Below are 26,416 nucleotides of genomic sequence, written 5' to 3'. Positions count from 1 at the left end.
ACAGTGAGTTCACAAAGGTGAAAGGGGTAGTTTCAAAGAAGGGGCTTTCGAACTACGATTTCATAGAATAGAGATGGAAAAAGGGAGAGAAAAAAGTTGCACAGAGAGAGAGACATACTTTGAGGGGAAGTTAAGGGCAGGTCGTGTTTGCGGGATAGTCTTTGAGGGTTGGTCTTCAAGGGCGAAAATGAGAGTCCGAGTCGTGTCTGAAAAACATAAGGGTTTTGGAAAAATGAAGAGGGTTTGTGGAAAGAGAATAATCGGTACATAAATTTGTCAAAATCGTAATCGGTTGAAGAGATGCTCCAGATTTCTAATCAAATTATTTAATGGTTGAGATTAATTTGTAAATATCTAATAATTTAAAATAAATGTGTACATAATGTGCAAGTCTTCCTGAGGTGCACATCTTAACAGTTTCTTATAAAAATAAATTTTATTTCAAATTTCAAAAATTTATTATTAATAAAAATAAATTATAATTTTTTTAAAATTTTTTGCCTAAACCGTCAATCCTCTTTCTTCCCCCCTAAACCCTAATTCTTCTCCTCCAAAACCACTAGCTTTCTCAATCTTTCCCAATCCAAAAACCTCAATGCTCTCCACCATCCTCCTTCGAGAACATTCCAGAACCTCCCCTCACCTTCTCTCATCCCTCACCTTCCTCCGTTCCATGGGCGGCGGTCCTCGTACCTTCCCCGGCGGCCTCAACAAATGGCAATGGAAGCGACTCCACCAGAAGAAAGCCAAAGACAAAGAGAAGAAGCTTCTCGATCAAGAGAAACAGCTCTACCAAGCCCGAGTCCGATCCCAAATCCGAGCCAATCTTGCCGGAAACCCCGATAATGACTCACAGTCCGACCCCAATTTCAGCCCCATGACCGCCGATGACCACCTCAAAGCCCTCGCCGACCGGTTCATGAAGGCCGGAGCTGAAGATTTGTGGAACGAAGCCGACGGTCCGATCAAGTCTCGGTCGACTCAATTGCCGCCGACACCGAATAATCGATCAATTCGAAGGCCGATTGATTTGAGAAAGTTGGTTTCGGAGAGTGATCGAGCTCCGAATTCGATCAATCTCAATGATTCAATGAAGAATCGTCACTATTCGGTTCAAACTCGAAGAGGGTCGAGGTTTAATTTTCGGAGAAATGAGAGTTCTTCGAGTGAGGACGATTCGGATTTGGATTTGGATTCGGAAGAGGGTTTGGTGAGGAGGTTTGGGTCAGGAGGAGACGAGGAAGATGAGGAAATTAAGGGTGGGGGTAATGTGAAGAAGTTGATGAGTAGTAGTGCTGCTTTGGGGAAGTATGATGTGAAGAAAACGAGGCGAGTGCCGTTGAAGTTTTTGGAAGATGAGGAGAATTTATCGGACCACATTGAGGCGATTAGAAATGAGTTTAATAATAGGAATTCGATTGAGAATGCTACGGATAAAAGCGATGAGAACTCAATTCTTAGTCAAAAGAGGTATCCGAATTGTTTCACATAGTAGCTTATGAGTTTTCTTGGGCATATGGGGAAGGAATTGGAAATGAGCAATCTTTTGAATGAAGTGTAAACTAATAAAATGTTCCATTTTCAATATTGCAATTGTAAATCCAATGAAGTTGGTGTTGAAACATAAAATATTCTTGATTTTGCACTCTTTGCCAGCTGTGCTTGTGTTTTGAACATTTCCATGGCATTTCAGTTGTTGCAACATATGTCAAACTATAGATTTTATAGGACTTCTGTATGGAGTCTCAGTTCATTAAGATGTTGATTGATTGTTCCAATTGTTGTAAATTTAGTTTGGTGTTAAATTTATGAGTTTTAAGTTTTAGTTGGTGCCTTAAAAATATTTATATGGCATTTGGTGACACTATGATGTGTATGTTTTCCAGGTTTGATGAGTGTAATGTATCTCCGTTGACTGTCAAGGCGCTTACTGAGGCAGGATATGTGCAAATGACAAGGGTACAAGAGGCTACACTTTCTGTTTGCCTGGAGGGTATGTTTAACACTAGTTATTTATTATATGACATACTTTCAGAAGGGTATTACACTTCTGCTGTCAACGTTGTATTTGGTAGGATAGACTGTTAGAACAAGCTATGCATGAAGCTTTTCAATAGCATCTGCATGTTGTAGAGTCATTTTACATGTTTTCGGGTGATTTTTTTTTATTAGTACTTCCAATGCAAAAATTTCTAATCAACATCTAAAACTGCCGTTAGCATAATTTTTTTACGAAGGTGTGGTGGTTGTGCTATGGTAAGATTTTGATTTGGGGCTTTCTTAATCAAAATCTTGCTCGAACTTTGTATTTTCTATGATCATCTCCCCCTTAAGATTGAGAAATGAGAATCTTGTAGTTAAACCAAAATTGAACTTGTTAATTGGATTGAATTCCAACTCTATAATGGTGGAGTGCATTCCAATTGCTGCATGAGGCACTGTGAGCCTTGAATCTAAATTTTACCTTGAAGCACCTTGAGTCCATCAAACATAATACAACCTTGTGTGAAAACTAGCTAAAAAAGGATTTGAATGATAAGAAACCCGCTTTTTCATTAATTTATAGAATGCTTGTTTGAGAATTAGGGCTAATTTGAACATGAGGGATGCATGTATGATTCCAAAACATATTGTGAGTGATAAATTGTTGGGAACCAAGCATTTTGGTCATATGCATTATTCTCATGAAACAGTTGGGGTTAATGGCTGTCTTACTTTCACACCTGTATGTTCAACATTTTCCAATCAGCATACATTTATAATATGATCTTCAATGTGTGACAGGAAAGGATGCTTTAGTCAAAGCTAAAACTGGCACAGGCAAAAGTGCTGCCTTTTTGGTATATCACAAGTCCCTTGATGTGCTAATTTATTTTAGATAATTTATTATTATTCTTTTAGTGCTAAACACAAGCAGCTTCCTGCAATTGAAACAGTTTTGAAAGCTTCAAGTAGTAACAAAATTCAACGAGTGCCAGCAATATATGTTCTTATTCTCTGTCCCACGAGAGAACTTGCCAGTCAGATAGCTGCAGAAGCAAAAGTTATGCTTAGGTACCATGATGGTATTGGGGTCCAAACATTAGTCGGAGGTACAAGATTCAAAGTTGACCAGAAAAATCTAGAATCAGATCCATGCCAGGTGCACCCATATACTTGTGCTTATTCGAACTTCTGTCACGAGAAGAGAAATCTGAGAAATTGTAGATTAACACATGGAACATAACAACTTGTTACATCATAATTTTTACAGATAATAGTTGCGACTCCTGGTAGATTGTTGGATCACATTGAGAATAAGTCTGGCTTTTCCGTGCGTGTGATGGGATTGAAAATGCTTATCCTTGACGAAGCAGACCACTTACTTGACCTGGGATTTCGAAAGGACATGGAGAAAATTGTTGATTGTTTGCCCCGTCAGAGGCAGTCCTTGCTTTTTTCTGCCACGATCCCAAAGGAGGTGAAAAACTGAATTTATCATGCATAATATCCTTCAGCAGAAATTTTAGAGATGCTGTTATTATTTGCTGTATGCATCAACTCATTTTTGAGAATCTGGTTCTACAATGAATTTGCAGGTTCGCCGAATATCTCAACTTGTTTTGAAAAGAGAACATGCTTATATTGACACAGTGGGGCTGGGCTGTTTGGAAACTCCTGTTAAGGTATATTGTTCTACTTCTGATCAGGACTGAAATTTTTGTTTTCACTCTCTACATTTCCAAATTGATTATGCAAGGATTTAATACAATTCATGATATGTCTGAACAGGAGTTTCACTCTCTACATTTCCAATTATGTTTTACTTTGTTTTCACTCCCTTTTAGTTTCTTTGGTTTGATGCTCCATTTCGGATAAATCTGAAAGGTCATCTACGTTTCTAATGCTCCTTTGGCTTGCTGAATGAAGGTTAAGCAGTTTAGTCTTGTTGCGCCACATGAACTGCATTTTCAAATAGTGCACCATCTCTTGAATGACCATATCTCACAAACACTTGATTACAAGGTAAGATATTGTCGCTTCTATGTTTATTTATAAAATTGTTCGTTAAATTACTTTTCCTAACAAATTCTCACTCAATTTCTTTCTAGGTTATTGTTTTCTGTACAACTGCAATGGTGACATCCCTCATGTATCTCCTTTTGCGGGAGATGAGACTGAATGTCAGGGAAATACATTCGAGAAAACCTCAACTCTACCGTACCCGTATCTCTGATGAATTCAGGGATTCCAAACGATTGATTCTGATTACGTCAGATGTTTCAGCTCGTGGAATGAATTATCCTGATGTTACTCTGGTCATTCAGGTATTGACGCACAAAATAACAAAACTCTCTTGTTTATTATGGGAATCCTTAGTGAATTACTTAAATCAAAGTATTTCACTTTAAAAATGGCAATAATGCACCAATAGTAGTCAACTTGTGTTTTGTAAGATGGAGGTATTGCCATATAATGGTCCCTATGCATTTGGGTTGTTATGACAGTGATACCCGATATGTACACATATGTTTATATATATTTAAACAGAATACGTGGAGATACTTTCTTTATCACTATAACATAAAAAATAAAAAATAAAAAACCTTTTTGATTTTTTTTTTTAAATCAAGCAGTTAGAAAATTACACTTTCATATGCTATAGAAAAAAAGTGTGCATTTAAAATCACATGTTAAAGCACTATTGCATCTTTCAATTTCATTGTTCCTATACTCTGCATGGACACAAGGGTTAGCATGTGCATTCCTCTATGTCACTACTTACCATTGTGTAAAATTTTCGATTCCCAGGTGGGTATTCCTTCTGATCGTGAACAATATATTCATCGTCTTGGAAGAACAGGACGGGAAGGCAAAGCAGGAGAAGGAATTTTGTTGCTTGCACCATGGGAAGAATATTTCCTGTACGACATAAATGACCTGCCTATTGAAAAATTTCCTTTACCACATATAGATCCAGATGTGAAAACGAAGGTTTGAATCAAACTCAGTGATTAGAACATGTTCCTATTTACTTATTCCACCAGCGTCACCTTCCATTTGTACACTTGTGGTTTTTGAGATGTCTAAAAACTCATTCCTCATTCATGCTCAAGTACTACTTAAATTTGTTGACTTGCAGATGAAGAATTCATTGTCGAAGATTGATGCTAACATCAAAGAAGCAGCGTATCATGCTTGGCTTGGCTACTACAACTCAGTCAGGGAAATTGGCAGAGATAAAACTACACTTGTGGATCTAGCCAACCAATTTTGTCAGTCAATTGGCTTGGAGAAAACTCCAGCGCTGTTCAGGAAGACAGCTCTGAAAATGGGCTTGAAAGACATCCCTGGAATTCGGATTCGAAAATAGCATTGATGATGAATCTATCAACTGGATTCATCTATTTATTAAAATGGTACTGTATACATGATATAACGGGCTGGCACCTCGAATCAAAAGAGCAGCTGCTCGTGCATGGAACAGTTCGATCCTCTCCAGTAAGTACAGTATATCAAGTTAAAGTAGATACGGTGACTGGCTGATCCCATTGAGTTGCAACATTTTTTGAAGGGGCTTTTAGCTTGAACTGTATTATTTTTCGACTTGTAGAGGCAGGGATAGAGGATTATTGTATGCAGGATGGATTTTTTTTTTTTATAATGAATTTATCTGTAACATGCTTGCAGGTCAAAAATTGATTTTCTAATATGAACCGTTGATTTATATCTGGTCCTTTAAATCTTAAAATTTTCATTTTGTGAACTAATGCCAGTTTGGTAGGGTATACTAGTCAAATATTTTATAATTTTTTTTTGTCCTTCCTTCTTTTGAACTTTTTGTTTTTTGTTTTTAAAGTTATTCATATCAAAAATTAATCTCATGGGTTAATTAAAACTTAAAATACAGAGGAACGAGTACGCAGGGGAAGGTGCAAGTGATATGAAGCTCCAAAAAATTGATTATTGATCATACCCAACTTGTCTCGGAACTTTCAAAATATAATTAATTTTTTGGAATTGGTTCAATATGAAGTTTTATTCTGGTTTTAATTAGTCTACTTAGAGTATCTCTAATGCTTGCTCAGTTATTTTATTAAATTTGAATAAAAGCTTGATTTGATATGATGAGTTATAATCGTTTCATCAAATTTGGCCGGTTGTTCGGTTTAGAGTAAATTTTCACCAAATCTTTCCAAATCTAGTCATACACCAACGGTTACATTTGAAATTTGATGAAAGATTAAGCCATTCCTTGATTTGATGAAAGTTTTGATTTTGTCTTAATTTAATATGAGTTTGATGATAACGGTGGAGCCCAAAAAGTAAGTGTTTTTTATCAAATTCAAATTTAATGAAATATTTGAATAAGGGTTAGAGATGATCTTATTAGTAGTGGATGGTAGGATTGCTTCTCTGGATTAGTTGGTCCTTCGGACCAAATATTGAGTTATAAAAAAATAAAAAAACAAAACTTGCCAACGAGTTTCTATTCCAACCGCATTTCACTATTTTTTTTTTTTACATATTGGGGTTCAACTTATCATTAAATTAAGGTTAGATGGCATTAATAACGATAGTCACAATTAATCGATTCTCTTTTTCCATTCTTAAAAGTAAATTAGATATATAACTTGTTATTGAAAATTTAAAAATAAAATTTGTCAATATGGTAACGTATATTGTTAACTCCTCATTATGTTATGTGATAGAAATAAAAAATAAAAAATAAAAAATAAAATTATGGTAACAAGTGATATAAATTTGTGGATGCATATAAAATCTTATGAGAAAACTTGAATGGGCTGTGTGGGCCCCATTTTTTACAATAAATGAGAAAAACAGCCCCTTTACAGACGTCAATATGTGGAGTTAATACTCAAAAAAACCATTTCACATTTTTGGGCATTAGATTTTCCGGCCATGGTTGGTGGCTCGAAAATATATAACTCGAATGACTCGAAATATTTAAAGTAAAGTCATTTTAGGTGTAAAATAACATCATTTTGTCATTTTTGAATCATTCGAGTCTCATATTTTCGGGCTACCAAACATTAATCTAAATTTTCTATCTGGTTGTATTGCTTTTACAAGATTGTACAATTTGTTTTTTATATCCACTTTTACGCTGACTTTTTGATTTTTTAAAATTTTTAATATATATTTTATAGTCACACGTTAACAAAATATATTTTAATATTAACTTATTACTAATTAAAAATAAATAAATTTATTCACATAATATGAATTTATGTGAACTTAAAGGTGGTTTGGAATTATTTAAATAAGTACACTTTTTGACTTTTTATGAAATATGGATTGGGCATGGATTGAATTTGAAATGATGTGATAGAGAGGTGATGTGACTTAAATAGAATAGTAACTTTTTAACTTTTTAACCTTTTTAAGTTATGACAAACAATACCTTAATCATGCTTTGAAATTACCTAAGTAGTTAATGTTGAATGATTTGACATTACCTAATATGGAGATGGTAATGCCACAATTTATTGGTTTCATACATAAATTTCGGTATGGACTTAAATAGGTAATTTTTTTATTATTTTAGTGACTTTCTTTTTCTTTTCTTTTTTTTCATTTGCAATAGTTAATTTAGTTAACAAAAAAGGGGAAAATTTTATTTGGGGCATTTACATGCCTCCTAAGTTATGAATTTATACTCTATTAATTCCTAATTAAAAATTGTTGGACCTTAAAGTCTTATAAAATTTTTAATAGTCAAAATTGTTCTTCAAATAATAATTGTTCATCATTTATGATTATTTATAAAGAAATATGATAATTTGATATTTATTTTGATTTTCAAAATTTTGAAATATCAATTTTTAAATTGAAAAAACTAAAAAAAATTATGTGCAAAAAAAAAAAAAAAAACTAAAAATTGAAAAAACTGAATTATTTTTTGTGCAAAACTAAAAATTGTACATCTATAAAGAAACGTGATGATGGAACATTGATGTGTAAAAAAAATTAAAAATAAAAAAATTGATAATGTTTTTTGATTTATTGAATAATTGAATCAAACTAATAAGTAGAAGGGCAAAAACATTTAATCTCATGTTTTTTTTTTATCAGTTAGTGAAACAATTATCTAGAACATTATTATGCAAATTTGATAATATTCTTAATTTTAAAAATTAGAAAAAATTGATAATATTCTCAATTTTACTAAATAAGACTTATTGGTTCAAAAAATCTTAAATAGGACTTGAACTGCCATAACATTTGTAAACAGGACTTTTAGGTAATTAACTCAATTTATTTTTATACTCAATTTTATCACTAACAATTTTTTTTTAATATATACCAAACAAATTAACTTTTTTTTTTCTTTCAAAAAAGTTCATAAAAAAATATTGCCAAACTTCACCAAAAGTATATGGACCAAAAGAAGAAAATAGCGTTAGAAAAATAAAGAGTAACTTATAGTCCCATAGTTTAAGTGAAGTGTCGTTTTAGTCCACATACTTTTAGTTTCATTGCAGTGTTGTCATTCTCTTATGTGTTGTTAATATTTTGAATAGAAAAAGATTACGTGCAAAAGTAGAGTGACCAACGTAAAATTTAAAAGAAACTATAAGACTAATTTAGTTTTGGTATTTTTTAGTCCAAAATTATGACAATAAGTAACAAAAGGATCACATTGTAATAAAAACTAAAAACGTAGAGTTCAAATTGTTTACATTAAAATTAAGTGAACCAAAATAAAATTTTGCTCCAAGTAAAAGGTCTATCGGTATAATTTATCAAAAAATAAATAACATAAAATAACAAAGGTAGTTGTGAAACTCCACCGCATCCAACCTACATGCAATTCACTACGGGATAATGTAGTACATTTCATCATTTCGATAACGTGTGCCTTAAAAGATATATGTTAAGAATAATTAAAAATATTATGGGTTCGTTTGGTTTGTATTTCTGAAAAAATTTTGAGAAATTTTTTCTATAAATAAGTTTTTAAAAGTAATCAAACCAAACAAATTTTTCTAAAAAAATTTCTCAAAACTTGTAAACCAAACAAGTTTTCCAAACAAATCTCTCTCTCACACACATCAAATCAATCATTTTTTCCAAAACTCTCTCTCAAAATAATTTTCCAAAACATCTTTTGAAAAAAACCAAACCAAACAACTTTTCGTACTTTTTATTTTTAAAACACATCTCTCAAACACAAATCAAACATACCCTATGTATTTTTTATTCTACACACTTTTACATAAAATGTATAATATTTTTAAATTTCTTAACACGTGTCCTAAGATCACATATTAACAAAGTTTTTAAAAAGAAATACTTGGGTGTAAGTTATATTAGTCTCTTTAGTTTTTAAAAAAATTCACTTTGGTCTCCTTAATTCCAATTTCTTCAATTTAAATCCCATACTTTCGATAGCATTTCAATGTAAATTCTCAGTCAATTGTTGTTAAAATTTTAGACAGAATATCACGCACAACTGAGGGATCAAAGTAAAAATTTAAAAGAAACTATAAGATTGAAAGTGTAATTTACTAATTTTTATTTCATATGCAGGTATTGTTTAAACTTTTACATCAGTCAGACGTGAGTTGCACGTGATATTTTTTTAAAATCCAAAATACTAACAATACTAGACGATGGGATTACATTCACTTGCAATTAGACGTGAGGTGGTTAAATTGTTGAAACTAAAACTACATGGACCGGGATGAAATTTTACTTAAACTAAAGGGCTCAACAATATAATTTATCCAAAATATTTATTTATTTATTTTAAATAAATACTCATGTCATTTCACATTTAGGCTATTTATGATCCAACACAACAAGGCAGATACTCATATATATATATATATATATATGTGAGTGCACATATTCATGCTTTTCACTGGTTCCTTGCTTCATTCTCTCAAGTCTTAAAAATTTTCTCTCACTGTTTCATATTTGTTTGCTTGAGAAGAAAAATGAGGTAAGCACTTCACAACTAGCCTATTTTTTGGTTGATAAAGCTTGCTCATTAGATTGATTGCATGTTAAAAATAAATAATAATAATAAAAAAAAAAAAAAACTATTTCTAGATGTTTAAAATAGATAATGAAAATTTGTATCTGTTTGATTTTTTTTTTGTTTTGTGTGTTGATGAAAGTTGTTTGTTATGATCTTGAGGTGGTTGTAAAAACGTGAGAAAATTTTACTCATCAATTGAACTTGATAAACCAGCCATTTCTAATTTTTCTTCTTTTTATTTTATTTTATTTTATTTTTAATTTTCTGAGATTTTTGGTCAAAATACTTTAAAGGGTTGTTTCTTGTGATGAAGGAATAAACTTGTTAGAATGAACTCATAAAGGTGAATTCTAACACAATCACTATAAATTTTTAGTGAGAAGCTTGTTTTGATTGAAATCGTTGAGAAAACAGTTTATTGATTATTCTAACAGTTCTAAAAAACTGAATTACTAGAAAAGTTAGGTTTAGAGTTGTTGATAAGGAAAAAATATACCGATAGATTCAATCAATAAGCACTTGACAAGTCCAACATTTCATAAATAGTAAAAAAAATTGTTGCGATCTATGTTTTAATTATGAAGTATTCTCAATGTCCCATAAATAATTATCGTTTTTGATATTTAGTACAAGTTATGCGTATGTAACATATACGAAGAAATTGAATAGATAAGCAGTTTGACAACTTTACTCGTCTACTTGTAATAATGAATAAACTCAAAATAAGTCATCATGAACAAAATTCAGTGTTCTAAAAATAGTAAAAATCTTTGTTGGAATTCATGTTTTAATTACAAAGTAAATGATCACGGTTTCTGATAGAGTGTTGTAGTTTGATAGTCTATATATAAAAGTCAAAAAAAATACAAAAATTTTGAATAAATAAGCAGTTAACAACTTGATTTGCGAACTTATTGTAATAAATAAGTCCAAATAAATTATTGTTACAAACAAAATCTAATGTCCTATAAATAATGAAAATCTTTATCGCAATTCATGTTTTAATTATGAAGTTTCCTCAATGTCACATAAATGATCACAACTTCTGATATTGTGTTAGCATGGGTTGTTCATACAATTGTATTTTTTTAATTTATTTTTATTTTGTATGATTATTCATATATTATATTGTTTATTTCTTCTTTTTACTTGGCAGGTTTTTTCTTAGTATTTTTTAATTTAATTTCACTTTCCAAACTTGAAGATGGACAGGTCAGACTTTCTCATAACTTTATGCTGTATTTTGTAGAAAATGCACAAAAGATTAAAAAAAATTATTTTTTTACTTTATTTTATTTTATTACTCGTTTTGTCAACTATTATAGTCCAAATTTCATGCCTTAATTCTGAATTATGTCTAAATAATCATTGGTACCGCAAAAGCTACAACAAATATTATAAACAGGGGCTTATCTCAAATTTAAAGGGAATTGGTTCCATTTTGATAATCTGAACTTTTTTTTTTGTTTGTAGAAAACCTTAGTGCATATCATTTATGAAAAAAATAAGATTGATCTGATAATCATAAAGTTTTCATTTTATCGTATTTGTCTCAAAAAAATGAATAGTCAATTTTCAAATTTATATTTGTTGTTTATTTTTTCAAGACATACTATAAAATGAAGAGATTATAATTATTAGATTGGCCTAATTTTTTCATGGATCTCTCAAATTCGCACTTGGAACTTAAAAAAAACCTTCTTTTTTTTTTTTTTTTTTCACACAGTGAAATGGAAATGATGAGGCATGAGAAAAAGAAGGGAAAGAATGAGAATCAAATAGAGAAGAAATGGGAAGACATGCAATATGATTTGCTTCTGAAGATTTTCAAAGGATTCAACCAAATGGATCTAATATTCATCATCTCAAGAGTGTGTCAATCTTGGAGATTGGTTTGTTCAGACCCAACTCTTTGGCAAACTCTTGATTTGAGGGTGTTGAGTGACTACTTTGATGTTCCATCAAGACCATTTGCATGGATAGATAGCTACTCTTGTGTGAGGTTGAGGATCATCTTGAGGAATGCATTTGCTCTAAGTAATGGAAGCATTACCAACTTGATCTTCCATTTCTACGTTTGCATAACAAGTGACCAGTTGATCTATGTTGCTACAAGGTAATCCTAATCATCATGTTTTGTCCTTTTCTTTTTTTTTCAAAATAATTAAAACTCGGGTTAATTACACTTAGTATCTTTTCATATGTATCAAAATTCTACTTTGATTTCTCTATTTTTAATTGTGATAAATTAAGATTTTTCAACGAACTAAATTACTCGAGCTTGGCTTATATTTAAAAATAAATAGTCAAAGTGAAATCTTAGTAAAAACGCATAAGCACAAATTGTAATTAATTCATAAAACCTTCTAATTTGTTAAGGAAAGTGAAAAAAAAAAAAAAAGTATTCGAGCACAGAAAGCGGTCATAGAATTGGATACACAATATAAATTATTCAAGTAAAATCTTATTTATTTATGTGAATTTTGTGTCTATGATCGGTTTACATATTCGTAATATAGAACCGGAATTGAAAAACTAAAACCCCAAAAAAATTACTTTAAAAAAATTCAAAAATTCACATATCTCAATTTTTGAGTGTTTTTTTCTTACTTTTTCTTCTGAGTTCGTAGCATTCAAAAGAAAGAAATTTCATTATCATTTTTTTTTTTGGCTACAGCTGCCCTAACCTTAAAAGACTGGTACTACCAGCATGGCATCAAATATCTGCAGAAGGATTCAAAACAGCTCTCCAACAATGGAAAGGCTTGGAATCCATGATCGTCCCTCGGATCATAGCTCCCCATCCGATGGCGATGAGTATGATGATGTCGATTGGCCTGTTTTGCGACAACTTCAAAGAACTCAAGATCATGTCTCCTTTCGACAATGAATTCGCAATCTCCATTGCCATTTTCGTGCCTAAACTCAAGGTTTTTATTTTGAACTCTAAAATTCAAAAATAGATGAGAAATTACATATTCCAAAATAAACAAATAAAATAGTAAGTTTGGAATTTAAGAACGGAAAATATTACAGTAAATATAAAAGTAACAAAATATACCAGAAAAGTTACATATACCAGAAAATATTTTAGTCTTTCAGAGTCTTAGACTCGCGTTATCAGTGTTCCAATTTTGTTTTTTTTTTTTATTTTTTATTTTATATTATAAAAATATTAACCAAGTGAAACTATACTATAAAATTTAAATTATTTACGCTGTCCACGACCACCAAGAAGCCTGAGCTAAAATTGCCCAAAAAAGTTACAAAATGAAGTTTAGATGGAATAGAGCTAAATGTGGTAGAAATAACTAGAAAGAATTTGAATACTAAATCTCATTTTGGATTCACATAATGGTGCATTAAGATTTTGTTTGAAAAGCAGTTAAATGATTAATTCACATTTTTTTTTATTGTCTTTAGTATATATATATTTTAAATTTGTGTTAAACAAAAAAATTCAGGTCAATTTAGTTTAGAAGGATCTACTTTTTGTTTTCTTTAAAGAATCTAAAAGTGAAAAAAAAAAAAAAATTTACTAAAAAAGCAACACCCAACCTAAGAACATAAATGGTCATGTTAGTAATATATATTGGATTTGGATTTACATTATATAATACGATTAGGATTACATTATATAGTAGGATTAGAATTCTCTTTCTTTTTCTTGCTTTTGTATGTGGGCCTTCATTGTATTGTATATATACACATAATATTATTCAGTATACTTTTCTATTTGTCTAATTGTGTTAACATAGTATCAGAGCTCAGGTTCTGAACCTTGTTCTTTGGCTCCCTCACCGACACTCTCAGCCACCAGTAATAAGTTTCGGTACCTGATCTGTTGGTTCCTTACGATTCTGTCATCAGTGGCCGTAATCACAAAATATAGCAATCAGACCCTTCCTCTCCTCAAGAGGATTCCGTCGCTGCTACCCTCACTCAGAAAAACCTTTGCATGCGCCTCCACATGCCACCTTTCCCTAGGGGCGTCTGACGACACGCCACCAGTCGCACTACGCGCTTACACGTGTCCTCTGCTGAAGATCCACGCAACACGCTTCTCTCACGCATGCGCCTTTCCGCCTTCACTGACGTCACTCACACGCCCTTCATTGACGTCAACGGCGCACCTCTTAGCTGACGTTAACCTTAGCGCCTCTTGCTGTATGCTGACGTCATCATGTTCCCCTTTTTTGCCTAGTTCACCCTGTTTTAGCCCCATTTTCGATGTATTTAGGCCCGTTACCAAGGTTTTTTTGCATTCTGAGTTTAATAGTTGTCACGACCCAAACCCGGCCCTATGGGTTTAGCACCGTAACCGGCCAGTAATCCGAGATTACCGATGGCCCGCAGAACAGTAGTATAGTAAAACAGAGTACAGGGCCTGGCGGAAGCCAAAACAGTAAATAAATAATGTCCATTGAGCTGTGTCAGTCTGTATGCCAAAAAGATTTTTCATGCATTCACATATACAAACAGTACAGTCTATACAAAATTTACAGTCACACAGTACAGGGACCTAATCCCTTGATAACAGTACGGTTAGCAGTTAACAGTCTATACAGTGATCCAAATAGTATGGAGACAGACGGGGGAAAAACAAGACACCCCAAAGCCATAGCATGGAAACTCGGAACCTCGCAGTGAGGCACAAAGGCTGGCTTGACAAAACTGGAGTCTAACCCACGCTTCTAGCTCCGATCTGGTGGCTGAGCACCTACATATATATATATATATATATAAACAGTGAGCTAAAGCCCAGTGAATAACATAATGCGTAAAGGGGTTAAGAATGAAATGTCCTTACAGTATTGAAATCAGTTCATTAAACAATACTTCAGTCTTTCAGTCAGAACAGTTATTCAGTTATATGTGGTACATCCATTAGCATAGCAGTAAACAGTAGGTCTCAAAGACCGAACAGTAATGATGGCCATCAATCAGTAAACAGTAGTGGTCCCACGAGGGAACCGACAGAGATCTCTGTAACAGTAACAGTAAACAGTAGGTGCTAAGGATGCCACAATACAGTTCAGAAGATAGGATATACATTCATTCAGTAAACAATATCAATTCAGTAAACAGTTCAGTTCAGTATTCAGAAGATAATCATTTGAACATATCTTTACACAATTGTTACTCACAGAGTTTGGGCTACAGTATGCTAGAGCGTGTCTCCCCAGCCGCCAACCCTACACAGTTCACAGGTTGAACATACACTAAGCTACACAGTTGGGAGATAACATACTTTAACCCCCTAATGCCTCGGTGTGCTCTACATCTATCCTCAACAAGATGTCTTAAACTAGGCCTAAGAATGCCTAGAATGGAATGAGGATGCAAAGATGTGATCAGAAGACTGTTTCAAGATTTTCAGAAAAACAGAGTCCCGCTCGAGCGCATGTTTCCCCGCTCGAGCGGACATGCAACAAAGGTACACGCTCGAGCGTAAACTTTCCCACTCGAGCGTACTGTAAAAGTACTGGATGGGTGAAATCTCCGCTCGACGCCCGCTCGAGCTTGAGACATGACTCCGCTCGAGCGCCCAATCCTCCGCTCGAGCGGACTGTAAAACAGTGCAGAGAGATGCTGGATGCTCGGATTTCACGCTCGAGCGTCACTTTCCCCGCTCGAGCGGAAGTGCAAAATCTGGAAAACCCAGATTGCACCTCCAAGCCCAAACCAAGTTTAAATGCATCAAAACCAATCCTCTTGGGCCCATTTTCTGGAAAACATTTATAAACACATAGAATAACATGGTTCAAAGCTCAATTTGAGAAATCAAAGCCCAAGGGTGTTTAATTCAAACCCAATTTCAAACCAATTTCATGAACAATATGAACATGCAAACATGCATGAATTCAAATCGATTCAAAGCTTCAAAACATGCTCTAGTGAGCCCATTGATCCAAAAACAAGTTGAAAACATGGACCATTACAAGGTTATGGACATGCATGCACCATTTTACCATGAAATCAACTCACAACTCAACAATTCAAACATGCAAGCATGAATTGAGCTCTATATCAACATGTATGAACTAAAACATGACTTAGCTCTACAATTAGGCATGAACCATGCATGAATCAACTTAAAGACAAAATCAAAAGATGAAATTCATACCTAGGTTCTTTGAATTAGAAGACTAGGAGCTCAAATATACAATCAACCTTCAAGTTCTTCAATTAACAAGCAAAATTCAAGATGGACTTCAAGTTCTCTCACTCTCTCCCTCTCTTGGTCGGCTAGAGCAAGGAAAAAGGGCTGAGGAAATGTTTGTTTCAAGTGTATACAAGGCTCACATGTTATATTGAGATAGTGGCCACTAGGGGTAGTTTGGTAAATAAGGCCAACTTAAGCAATTGATCAATATTTAATCTAATTTACTCACACCTAATCAGTTTTCAGATAATTATACCATAAAATCACATTAATTATGACAATCATAAAACATTAATCAATTTCGGATTCAGCCGCCGATAAGGCCTTCAATTAGCAGTTTAAACACTAAAATACGAACAGATCAAATAAACAATCAACAGATAGAATGCAATTCAAACGTACATACTCAGTCCATTCAGTTCCAGTTTTCAGTCAGTCAGTTCAGTACTTTAACCAGTCCAATTATCAGTCGTAATCAATTCAGTTAAACGGTAATCGATGGTTATCGGTAATCAAGCAGTCATTAATCGGTAAACAGTATGAGGGCTGTTACAATAGTGCCCTCTATTTTTTCGGATTCAGCTTTTTTCTGCATTGTTTTTTATATTTTCTCCATAAATGGATCACTCCGACTCTGCTCAACCAATTTGTGTGGTTCTTGATGGCACCAATTATCTTCTCTAGTCTCAAGCTATGTCTGCCTTTCTCAAAGGTCGACAATTATGACGAGTTATTACTGATGAACTGACAAATCCAATCCAAGCTACAGATGAAACTAAAACCAAATTTCTTGACTGCTTGGATGCATGGAATGGAAAAAAATTATCATATTATTACTTGGTTTCGAGACACCTCTACCACTTCAATTCATCTCCAATTTGGGCGATTTCAAACTGATACCAACCCTACTCCTGCTAAATCTATATGGGACTTTCTCAAAGACCGATATCGTACAACTGGACTTTCCCATCGATATCAGATTCACACTAGTCTTCATGGTCAACGTCAGGCACCAGGTTAATCCATTAATGATTTATTATTATCCATGTATAGTTTATGGGATCAGTTTTCCATTTGTGAGCCTGTTTGGGTTGATGACAAAGATGCCGAGACTTTTGCTGATTATCATGATGAGGACTGCTTGGTTGAGTTTCTTATGGCTCTCACTCTTGTTTTTGAGCCTATCCGAGTTTCTCTATTATATTGGGATCCTTTACCCACTCTAGAACAAGCTATGACTAAATTCTTGTTTGAGGAGACTAGTCTTGGTATTCTGAAGCCCATTACTGACTCTGTTCTTGTTGTTTCTCACACACAAACTCCTTCTGGTTCCTTCACCTAGATTTGTCAGTATTGTCAGAATCGAGGTCTCAATTTTAGTAATTATCTTCTTCATTGTCCAGTTCGGGATTGTTATACTTGTCACAAACAAGGATCCTTGTAGTGGGACCTGGTCACTTTGAGCATCACTATCCTCAGAAACAATCTCGGAATAACCACTCCTCTGGGAACTCAAGAGGGGGTCACCATAAACAAGGGTCTCGGTATAAGCCTGCCTCTCGATTTACTGCTGCTGCTACTACTGAGGATTCCACTCCTCTTATAGATCCATCTGCTCCATATTATTCTTAGAATGATATGGAGGCCATGCTTTAACAAGCACATTCTAGTACCTCTCATAACACTACCTTATCCGTCACCCCAGGTAGCACTTTTTGGTTTTTTAATTCTGCATGTTGTAATCACATGACATCAGATTCCACTGCTTTTTCCTCTTTTACTTCTTCTAGTACCTTACCTATTATTCATACTGTTGATGGCACTCACATGTCTGTTAGTCATATTGGTAGTGTCTCTACCTCCACTGTGTCTCTCTCTGATGCTTATCATATTCCTGCTTTCATTCTAAATCTTATCTCTGTTAATCAACTTTGTGAACTTGGTTTAACTGTTCTCTTCTCCTCCTTTGGTTGTCAGGTTCAAGAGCCACGTACTGGATAGACTATTAGGATAAGGCGTAAAACTGGATGTCTGTTTGAGCTCATTAATCTTCGTCTACTGTTTTCTACACCTACTCCCCAGCATGTCGCATCCATTCCCTCTCTTGATCTTTGGCATTCTAGATTAGGACATGTTTCTCTTGGTCGGCTACGTACTTTAGTATCTAGTGGCAATTTAGGCTTTGTTTCTTCTAATTATAATAATGATTGTCAATTTTGTCAACTTGCTAAATAGGCAGCTTTATCTTTTAATACAAGTGATTCAGTTTCAAACTCTCCATTTGATTTAGTTCATTCTAATGTTTGGGGACCTTTTCTCAATACCACAATGGGGGGCTCTAGATACTTTGTCATTTTTGTGGATGATTATTCTCGATTTATTTGGATTTATATTTTAAAACAACGTTCAGAGTTACCTCAAACTTATTGTGATTTTGTTAAAATGATTAAAACTTAATTTGGTTATTCTATCAAAGTTTTCCGATCTAACAATGCTCAAGAATATAAAGAGACTAGTTTTTTAAAACTTCTTCGTGAGTATGGTACACTTTCCCATCACTCTTGTCCTCACAACTCCTAGCAAAATGGTCGTGCTCAATGCAAGCTAGGCACATTCTTGATACGGTCAGAGCTCTTCTCATCTCTTCTTCTTGTCCTGAGCGTTTTTTGGGTGAAACTACCCTTACGGTTGTTTACACTATTAATTGTATCCTATCTTCTATCATTAACAATCAAATCCTTTATAAACGTCTCCATGGTACATTTGCTTCCTACACAGAACTCCGAGTCTTTGGGAGTGCTTGTTTTGTTATCCTTCCTCCCTATGAACGCAACAAATTATAACCACAGTCGCGATTGTGTTGCTTCATAGGCTATGGCATAGAATATAAAGGGTTTCGATGTTGGGATCCTGTCTCTCACCATCTTCATATCTCTCATCATGTCGTTTTTTGGGAACACCAAATGTTCTCCTCCCTCTCCAAATTCTCTCTTCCTTCAGCTTCCACCATCTCATATTTCACTGATCTTTCCATTGATTTTTTTCCTGATGATGCTCCTATAGATGCCTCTCTATCCAGTGGTTCTCCAACTATTCCTGATGCTCTTGTTCTGCCTGTCGATCCTGTTCTGTTACCATCCTCTGAGAGTACTGATATTACCCGTTCTTCAGAGTCTCCTCTCTCTTCTAACAGTGACTCTCTTGAAGCTCCTTCTGTTGTCTTTCTTTTGAAATGGGTAACCAAGTTATTTACAAGATTATCATTGTTTTTCTACCATTCTAACTCACCATGAACCTCATACCTATCATGGAGCTTGCACTAATCCTCTTTGGCAGCAAGCAATGGCAGATGAGTTACAAGCTTTACATAAGACACATGCATGGGATATGGTTGCTCTTTCTTCTGGCAAAACTCCTATTGGTTGTAAATGGGTCTATAAAATCAAAACTCATTTTGATAGTACAATTGAACATTACAAAGCACATCTGGTTGCTAAACGCTACACTCAAAAGTATGGTATTGATTATGAGGAGACCTTTGCTCCTGTTGCTCATCTTGCATCTATTCGTAGTTTACTTATTATTGTTGTCTCACGTCAATAGGGTTTATTTCAGATGGATGTCAAGAATGCATTTCTCAATGGTGACCTGACTAAAGAAATTCAACCTCCTCCAGGCTATGAGCATCCCCTAGATACTGTTTGTTGCCTTTGTCGTGCTCTCTAGGGCCTCAAGCAGGCTCCTCGTGCTTGGTTTTCCAAGTTCAGTACTATCATTACTCAGTTTGGGTTCTCTTCAAGTTCCTATGATTCTGCTCTTTTTATTTGCAAAACGGCCCGTGGCATTACTCTTCTATTGCTTTATGTTAATGATATAATTATTACTGGTGATGATTTTGATGGCATTCATGAGCTGAAACATTTTCTCAGCTCTTATTTTGAGATGAAAGATCTGGGCTCTCTTAGTTATTTTCTTGGTCTTGAGATTTCTTCTGCTCCAAGTGGCTTGTATTTCACTCAAGCCAAATACGCATCTAATCTCTTATCTCGTGCTGGTCTCACGGATAGTAAGACTACTCCTACCCCGTTTGAGTACAATGCTCATCTTACCTCTTTAGAGGGCATTCTCCTTTCTGATGCCACTCTATATCGACAATTAGTTGGTAGTCTGGTCTATCTGTCTGTCTGTCTGTCACTCGGCCTGATATCTCTCATGCAGTTCACATTGTCAGTTAATTTTTGTCTACTCCACGATCTATTCATTATGCTGCCGTTCTTCGTATTCTCCGCTATGTGAAGGGCACTTTGTTTCATGGATTTCATTACTCTGCTCACACTTCCCTTGAGTTATGTGCATATTCTAATGCTGACTAGGCCGGTGATCTCACTGATCGTCACTCTACTACTGGTTGTTGTTTCTTTCTTGGAAGTTCATTGATTTCTTAGCTAAGTAAGAAACAAACTGTTGTCTCTAGGTCCAGTACTGAGGTAGAATATCATGCTCTTGCTGACACCACTCAGGAACTTTTATGGCTTCGTTGGTTACTTAAGAACATGGGGTGTACTTCATCCCACTGCTACTACTATTCATTGTGACAATCGTAGTGCCATTCAAATTGCTTACAATGATATTTTTCATGATCGCACCAAATACATCGAGATTGACTGTCATTTTATTCGTCAGCATGTCAATAATGGCATTAACAAGCTCCAATCTGTTTCTTCCGTTGCTCAAGTTGCTAATCTGTTTACTAAAACTTATCTTCCTGGTGGTTTTCATGAGTTACTTTCCAAACTCCAGTTAGTCTCTTTGAAACCATCTTGAGTTTGAGGAGGGATTGTTAGTAATATATATTGGATTAGGATTTACATTATATAATAGGATTAGAATTACATTATATAGTAGGATTAGGATTCTCTTTCTTTTTCTTGCCTATATATATGGGCCTTCATTGTATTGTATATATAATTGCACACTTAATGCGAATTATTTTGCAAAATTAAGTTAAAGATGTTGAAAATATTAAAAATATTAAAACAGGTTCTGAGCCTCCGAGGTTCGATCGTCTACAAGGATGCATTGGATTACATACTGAACAACATGAAACATCTGGAGGTGCTAAACATAACTCACTGTCTCATTGCGAAAGGCAATATCGTTATTGGTGATGGACCCGTGTCGGTGTATTGGCATCTTAACGATTCGATTCTGGCAAAGGTTTCGAGGCTTCGTGAGTTCCATGCTTGTCAGAGGGACACGTGCAGCTTGTGCCAAAGAGAGTTTTTTAGTGATGGGATGCTGACGTGGCATGCCTATGAAGAGAGTTTGTTGAGAATGGATGAGATTAGTTCTCTTGCCTACTAGGAACAAAAATCAATAACAAAATATCCAATACAATACTTTCATATGATGTAATAGAAATGTGTAAGAAAGTTGTGTTCGATTTTGTTATTGATTTTTGTATAAATAAAAGAATTACATTGAAACTTCGTTAATATGTTTAGAAATACATAAACTAAACACAAAATTGAATTATCTGATTCTGTATTTGATTTTTGTATTTTTAGCGTTATTGAAACTTCATTAGTATCATGGGAAGGTGTGTTGGAGCTTTCTATATGGGAGGGCATCCTTTTATTAAGGGGTTATTTGGAGTATCTTAAATAAGTGTACTTTTTGTCTTTTTGGACTAAAAAATTGAGGAAAAAAATATGAATGTTTGGGTTAACTTTTTAACTTTTTATGAAAAAATATGTAATAAAAAATTATAAAAATTGATTCGTAGGGAAAAATTAGGATTGAGAGTTGTGCAGCCGTAATTGTTGACTTGTGATGAATAGCGTTAACTTTTTAACTTTTTAAGTAACTTTTTAACTTTTTAGTTTTTTTTATAATATGCCTGTAAATCAAAACACAAAACATGCAGCGGAATAAAGTGTTTAGATCATACCTCGTTTGATCTAAAACCTCGTGGATAAATCACGTGCTTCCATACTCAATCAATCAATCCCAGCAGTGGGGTGATATTACAATGGTGAATATCACCCACACAAACCACAGTGCAAAATGACTTTGATCGTTATTTTTGGGAGAGAGTCAGTTTATGGGTTGAAACAAAACCTACGTTGTTTCTCTCTTGGTTACCCATAACCATATATCAGATATATATTATATTTATCTCATTTATCCATTGGTTAAATGAGATAATATCTGATATCTATATCATCTATCCATATCATGATATGATAGATATATATCCTGAGTGGCTCATCCAAATAGGTTTGAATTTAAATTCAAAACCCATTTGGATGAGGTTCAAAAGGTTCTAAGGGTCATGCCACATGGGCGCCCAATTTCTAACATCTCCCACTCGGACATGAGTTGGCATGACACTGCCACGTCTCAATCTCAATCTCCCCAAAAATAAACAATCTCATACTAGCCACTGCACCGTGCGACTGCTGAGAACACCTGCATGTGGGAGCTCTATACTAGAAACTCAAAATGAGCCAACATAGAGACATCAACCCAAAAAGAATAGAAATAGTGTCTCATATACCCCAGACCCATCTAATTACACCGGTCCAAAAAACATCTCTAATCCCTCAAAAAGAGCATGTTTGACCCTCTCAATTCTTGCAATATATTCACACTCAATTCGCCTCTCATACAGAGCGATGTGAGTTGCCGGCAGTGAATATACAACAGTGGTGTAATACTAGATGATCTTCCCTTTGCACTCATGCCATTTAGTTTAGGATTGACCGCTTTCCCAGTGATGTCCCTTAAGGCCGAATCATGCATGACCGCAGGCAACATACCAAAGTAGCAGAACATCAATCCCTTACCTTATGACATAGTCAAAAGTCACAAAAGGGTACATAAATGAAAGTCATATCAATAATGACTCGTAAGACTCACACGGTGAGGAAGCAGGGATCCATTCTCTCACCTCATTACTCGGTCGCTAAGCACATATAGTATGAATATATGTTACGGTGGAGTAACTCTTCCATAAAGAGTGACGTCATACTCGATACACCGTACAGATATTAGTCTAGTCGCTTTCTAGCGCCTAACCCGAATTCTCTATTTGCTCGCCTTCTAGGCGCCAAATGAGATCTCGAATCTGGCTAATCATAACAGGCACAACATGGAAAGTGGGTACTAACATCCATGTTTGGTCCTTAACACGACCTCATCTTGGTTATAACCAAGGCGACATACATAGTGGATGATTTAAGCCTCTCTTGGCTCCGAATAAAAATAAACCACCAGTCTCATCCTTGCTCGCTCCCAAGCGCCAAGGGCGATTGCTCGTGTGAGTGAGTCAATCTTGCCTGCTGACATCATCATTTGCTAATCATTATGACACAAACCATAATAGTGTCAACATCCCATCATCTCAAAATAAGTGATCGATTTAAAAAAAAATTGACCACAACTTGCGCAATTATAGATTCCAAACATAAGCCTTATCAGCACCTCTTGCGATAAGTATATACAACGGAATCCACCATGTGCGCCTCACATGAAATGATTTAAGATCACTACCTCTTGCGCAATAACCTCTCTAAAGATATTTTTGGTGACCAATTTGCGTTCATTCTTAATGCGCCCAACTAGCGCAGATGCGCCCAACCAGCGCATTGAATTTTACAATGAGCAAATTAATATGCTTCTAAAAAAGCATTTTATCCACAGTCTAATGAGCAAGGTCAATGTCTAAACAACTCAATTAACCATTTATCAAAGATAACACTTATCATGCCGAATACGCCCACATAGCGTACTTTAGGCTCCCACAACAAAGAAAAGATCAAGGAATATAGGTCATCTGTTTCTCCCAAAGACAATCTGAGGATTCACTCAATAGCTAAGGCTCTGGCTTTTACCGATAGGTAAGTCAATGGATTTGCAATTTTGCATCTAGAATCATTCTAAGATATTCTCTATGTAAGTCATCGAAGACAGACCGAGAATTTTCCTAAAACAATCCCTAAGGATCGTACATCCGAGCATATAAATTACATCACCTATGTCCATCATATCTAAAATAGAGGACTGCCCACCCTAGGTGGCGACAACCTTATAAATTCTTGGCTCATAATGACTAAGTAAGGAAAACTTCTTTTGGACCATTGATCATGCCTCAGTGGTCTTCATCGATCATCGTTGCCCTATCATGGCTTGACGAAATCTAAGAACCACTGTTTGGATAACTGCTTTAGGCTGTAAAAGATTTATTGGAACTAGCAACCTTTTTGCGCTCCTAACTTTTCACCATAAAAGCAGAAGGTAAATCCCTACGGATCTACTTATCCAATTCTCTAATGAGAAATCGGGTCACAATGTCCACAAATCAATGTTCCGAACTTATGTCAATTATAGCCTAAGTCAAAATAACCTCACTCCCCAGGAGGAAGTCTTCTCATGGTCTACACTTTCCTCAATGGTGCGACCATTCGGTATCTAGCGAGCCTTATGCCTCAACAATGACTATCCAAATTACGCATAACTTTATAACAGTTTTGCGTCATAATGGAAAGTCAACCAAATTATAAAAATGGTTAATCCTCAAAGACTTTGTCTTAAACTGCGCAACATTGATCCACTTTCTAAAAACAGGAGACTAGAGCCTTTGGCATTATCCTAGGCTCTTTATCATCTTGCGGAGCAATCATGAATGTTTCCCTCTCAATCACCCAGTGATGACGTGGAAAATTTTCACATTTGCTACCACGCAACTAAGAATGTAGAGTATTCTGCTCTAATGGATTAATCCATTAGTAGACACATCGCTCCCACTGTCCCTAGGATATTGGAAATTTCTTTCCATTCTCAACTAGGCTACATAGAGCGCTATGCTTGGAATTCTCCATCTTATAGAGTTCCGAAAACTCTATTCACGTCACCTTTACTAATAAAACTTTATGTGACTTAGTTACACTACCACAAAGCTGCTTACCTATATGCACATGACCCGGAGGGTTTGCATGACCGCATACAATAATGCGCCACACGACCCTTTGTGTTTACAAGACAGCATACAATAATGCGCTATAGAACCCTAGGTCTTAACTTCGCAATCTTATGAGAAGTAGAATAAAGATAAGCTGCTTAATGGTTACAGATCGCCCATAGATGGCTCTCTGCTAACCCATTACTCAAAATGGAGTGTAAAATCTGATATGGAGGGCACTTAGTTAGGGATATAGGCAACAAACTAGTGCAATTCCCAATTGGGAAACATTTTGCGCCATTATCTACCTAACATTAACAATATTTAATTCCTTATCTCTACTACACCAGTGTGTTGTTGAGTACTAGGAATGATCAATTTTCTAAGCATCCATCTCTCTTCACAGAGTTTTTCTGAAAAATAACTCAAATAGATACTCGCCACCTTGATCAAAACTAAAAGCACAAAAAAAACTCTTATCTAATTGATCTCGACCTCATATGTGCAATGTCAAAAATCATCTCAAAACTTTTGACTTATGGGAGATCAAATAGTCTTGACTCAGATGTGTATCGTAATCTATAAATGTGTCGAGATTGAGGCTTAGGTATCATACCCTCACACATATCTAGTCACAAAATATCATAGTGGACTAAATGTGCCAAAACAAATGACCTTCTGCGGCTTTCCTACTTACTTGTGCGCACCCATTGCGAACAAAGTTACACATTCACATGAGAGCAGGATGTCATAAGCGAGTGGGCCCGAGAAGGCCTACTCAAACCATCGTGTCATCATCTCATTAATGTGATTAAGTATAATAAGCCACTGGTTCATGACCAATGTCATAAACTAATTCCAATCATCTTAATGTGTGAGTTCTCGAAGACAAGTTTTAAAGGTTTAGGCCCAACTAGGTAATGACTCACGACTAAGTCATATTCACTAGATCATAAAAAAAGGATGTCATAGAGATATCAACTGCGCCTAAGTCGCAAATTTAACTAGTAAGTGCTAATCCCCTGCACCTTCAAGTCAATTTTATTCTCCATACACTTTAATACATCTAGTTGAAAGATGACGATACTCCTGTTGCCATCTCTATTTCTCGCTTCATAGTTACTTGCAATTAATTCTACTATCCACAAGAAGGAGAGAATAAGCTATCAACTATGATAGCTCCTGAAGTAACTTAAGCGTGAATTAGGCTAAAGAGTCTAATTCAACACAATGCTCTTACAAGCGATGCGTTAAATTCTTAGAGTCATAACAACCTTGTCAGCCTTAACCTTTTCATTAC

The 26,416-nt window shown here is 34.9% G+C and overlaps 1 protein-coding gene across 1 annotated transcript; it reads left to right on the top strand.

Annotated features, from left to right (window-relative positions):
* Positions 1-465: 465 nt before the first annotated feature.
* LOC114283477 (DEA(D/H)-box RNA helicase family protein) lies at positions 466-5,707 on the top strand. Its single transcript, XM_028226295.2, has 10 exons — positions 466-1,470; positions 1,887-1,993; positions 2,785-2,840; positions 2,918-3,142; positions 3,254-3,460; positions 3,579-3,665; positions 3,910-4,005; positions 4,092-4,307; positions 4,792-4,974; positions 5,123-5,707. Exons 1-10 carry the CDS (start codon positions 596-598, stop codon positions 5,351-5,353), a joined length of 2,283 nt encoding a protein of 760 aa, XP_028082096.2. The 5' UTR covers positions 466-595; the 3' UTR covers positions 5,354-5,707.
* The last annotated feature ends 20,709 nt before the right edge of the window (positions 5,708-26,416 follow it).

Source organism: Camellia sinensis, chromosome 11, assembly GCF_055761805.1.
Source record: "Camellia sinensis isolate YWXY chromosome 11, ASM5576180v1, whole genome shotgun sequence".
In the NCBI taxonomy this organism is placed as follows: Eukaryota; Viridiplantae; Streptophyta; class Magnoliopsida; order Ericales; family Theaceae; genus Camellia; species Camellia sinensis.
Note: the sequence above shows the minus strand (reverse complement) of the source record. Positions and strands in the feature narration are given on the sequence as shown.

Coding starts and splice junctions, on each gene's coding strand:
- LOC114283477 (XM_028226295.2), top strand. CDS start 596: ATGCTCTCCACCATCCTCCTTCGAGAACATTCCAGAACCTCCCCTCAC. Junction 3,461..3,578: donor CTGCCACGATCCCAAAGGAG/GTGAAAAACTGA, acceptor ATGAATTTGCAG/GTTCGCCGAATATCTCAACT. Junction 3,666..3,909: donor GTTTGGAAACTCCTGTTAAG/GTATATTGTTCT, acceptor TGCTGAATGAAG/GTTAAGCAGTTTAGTCTTGT.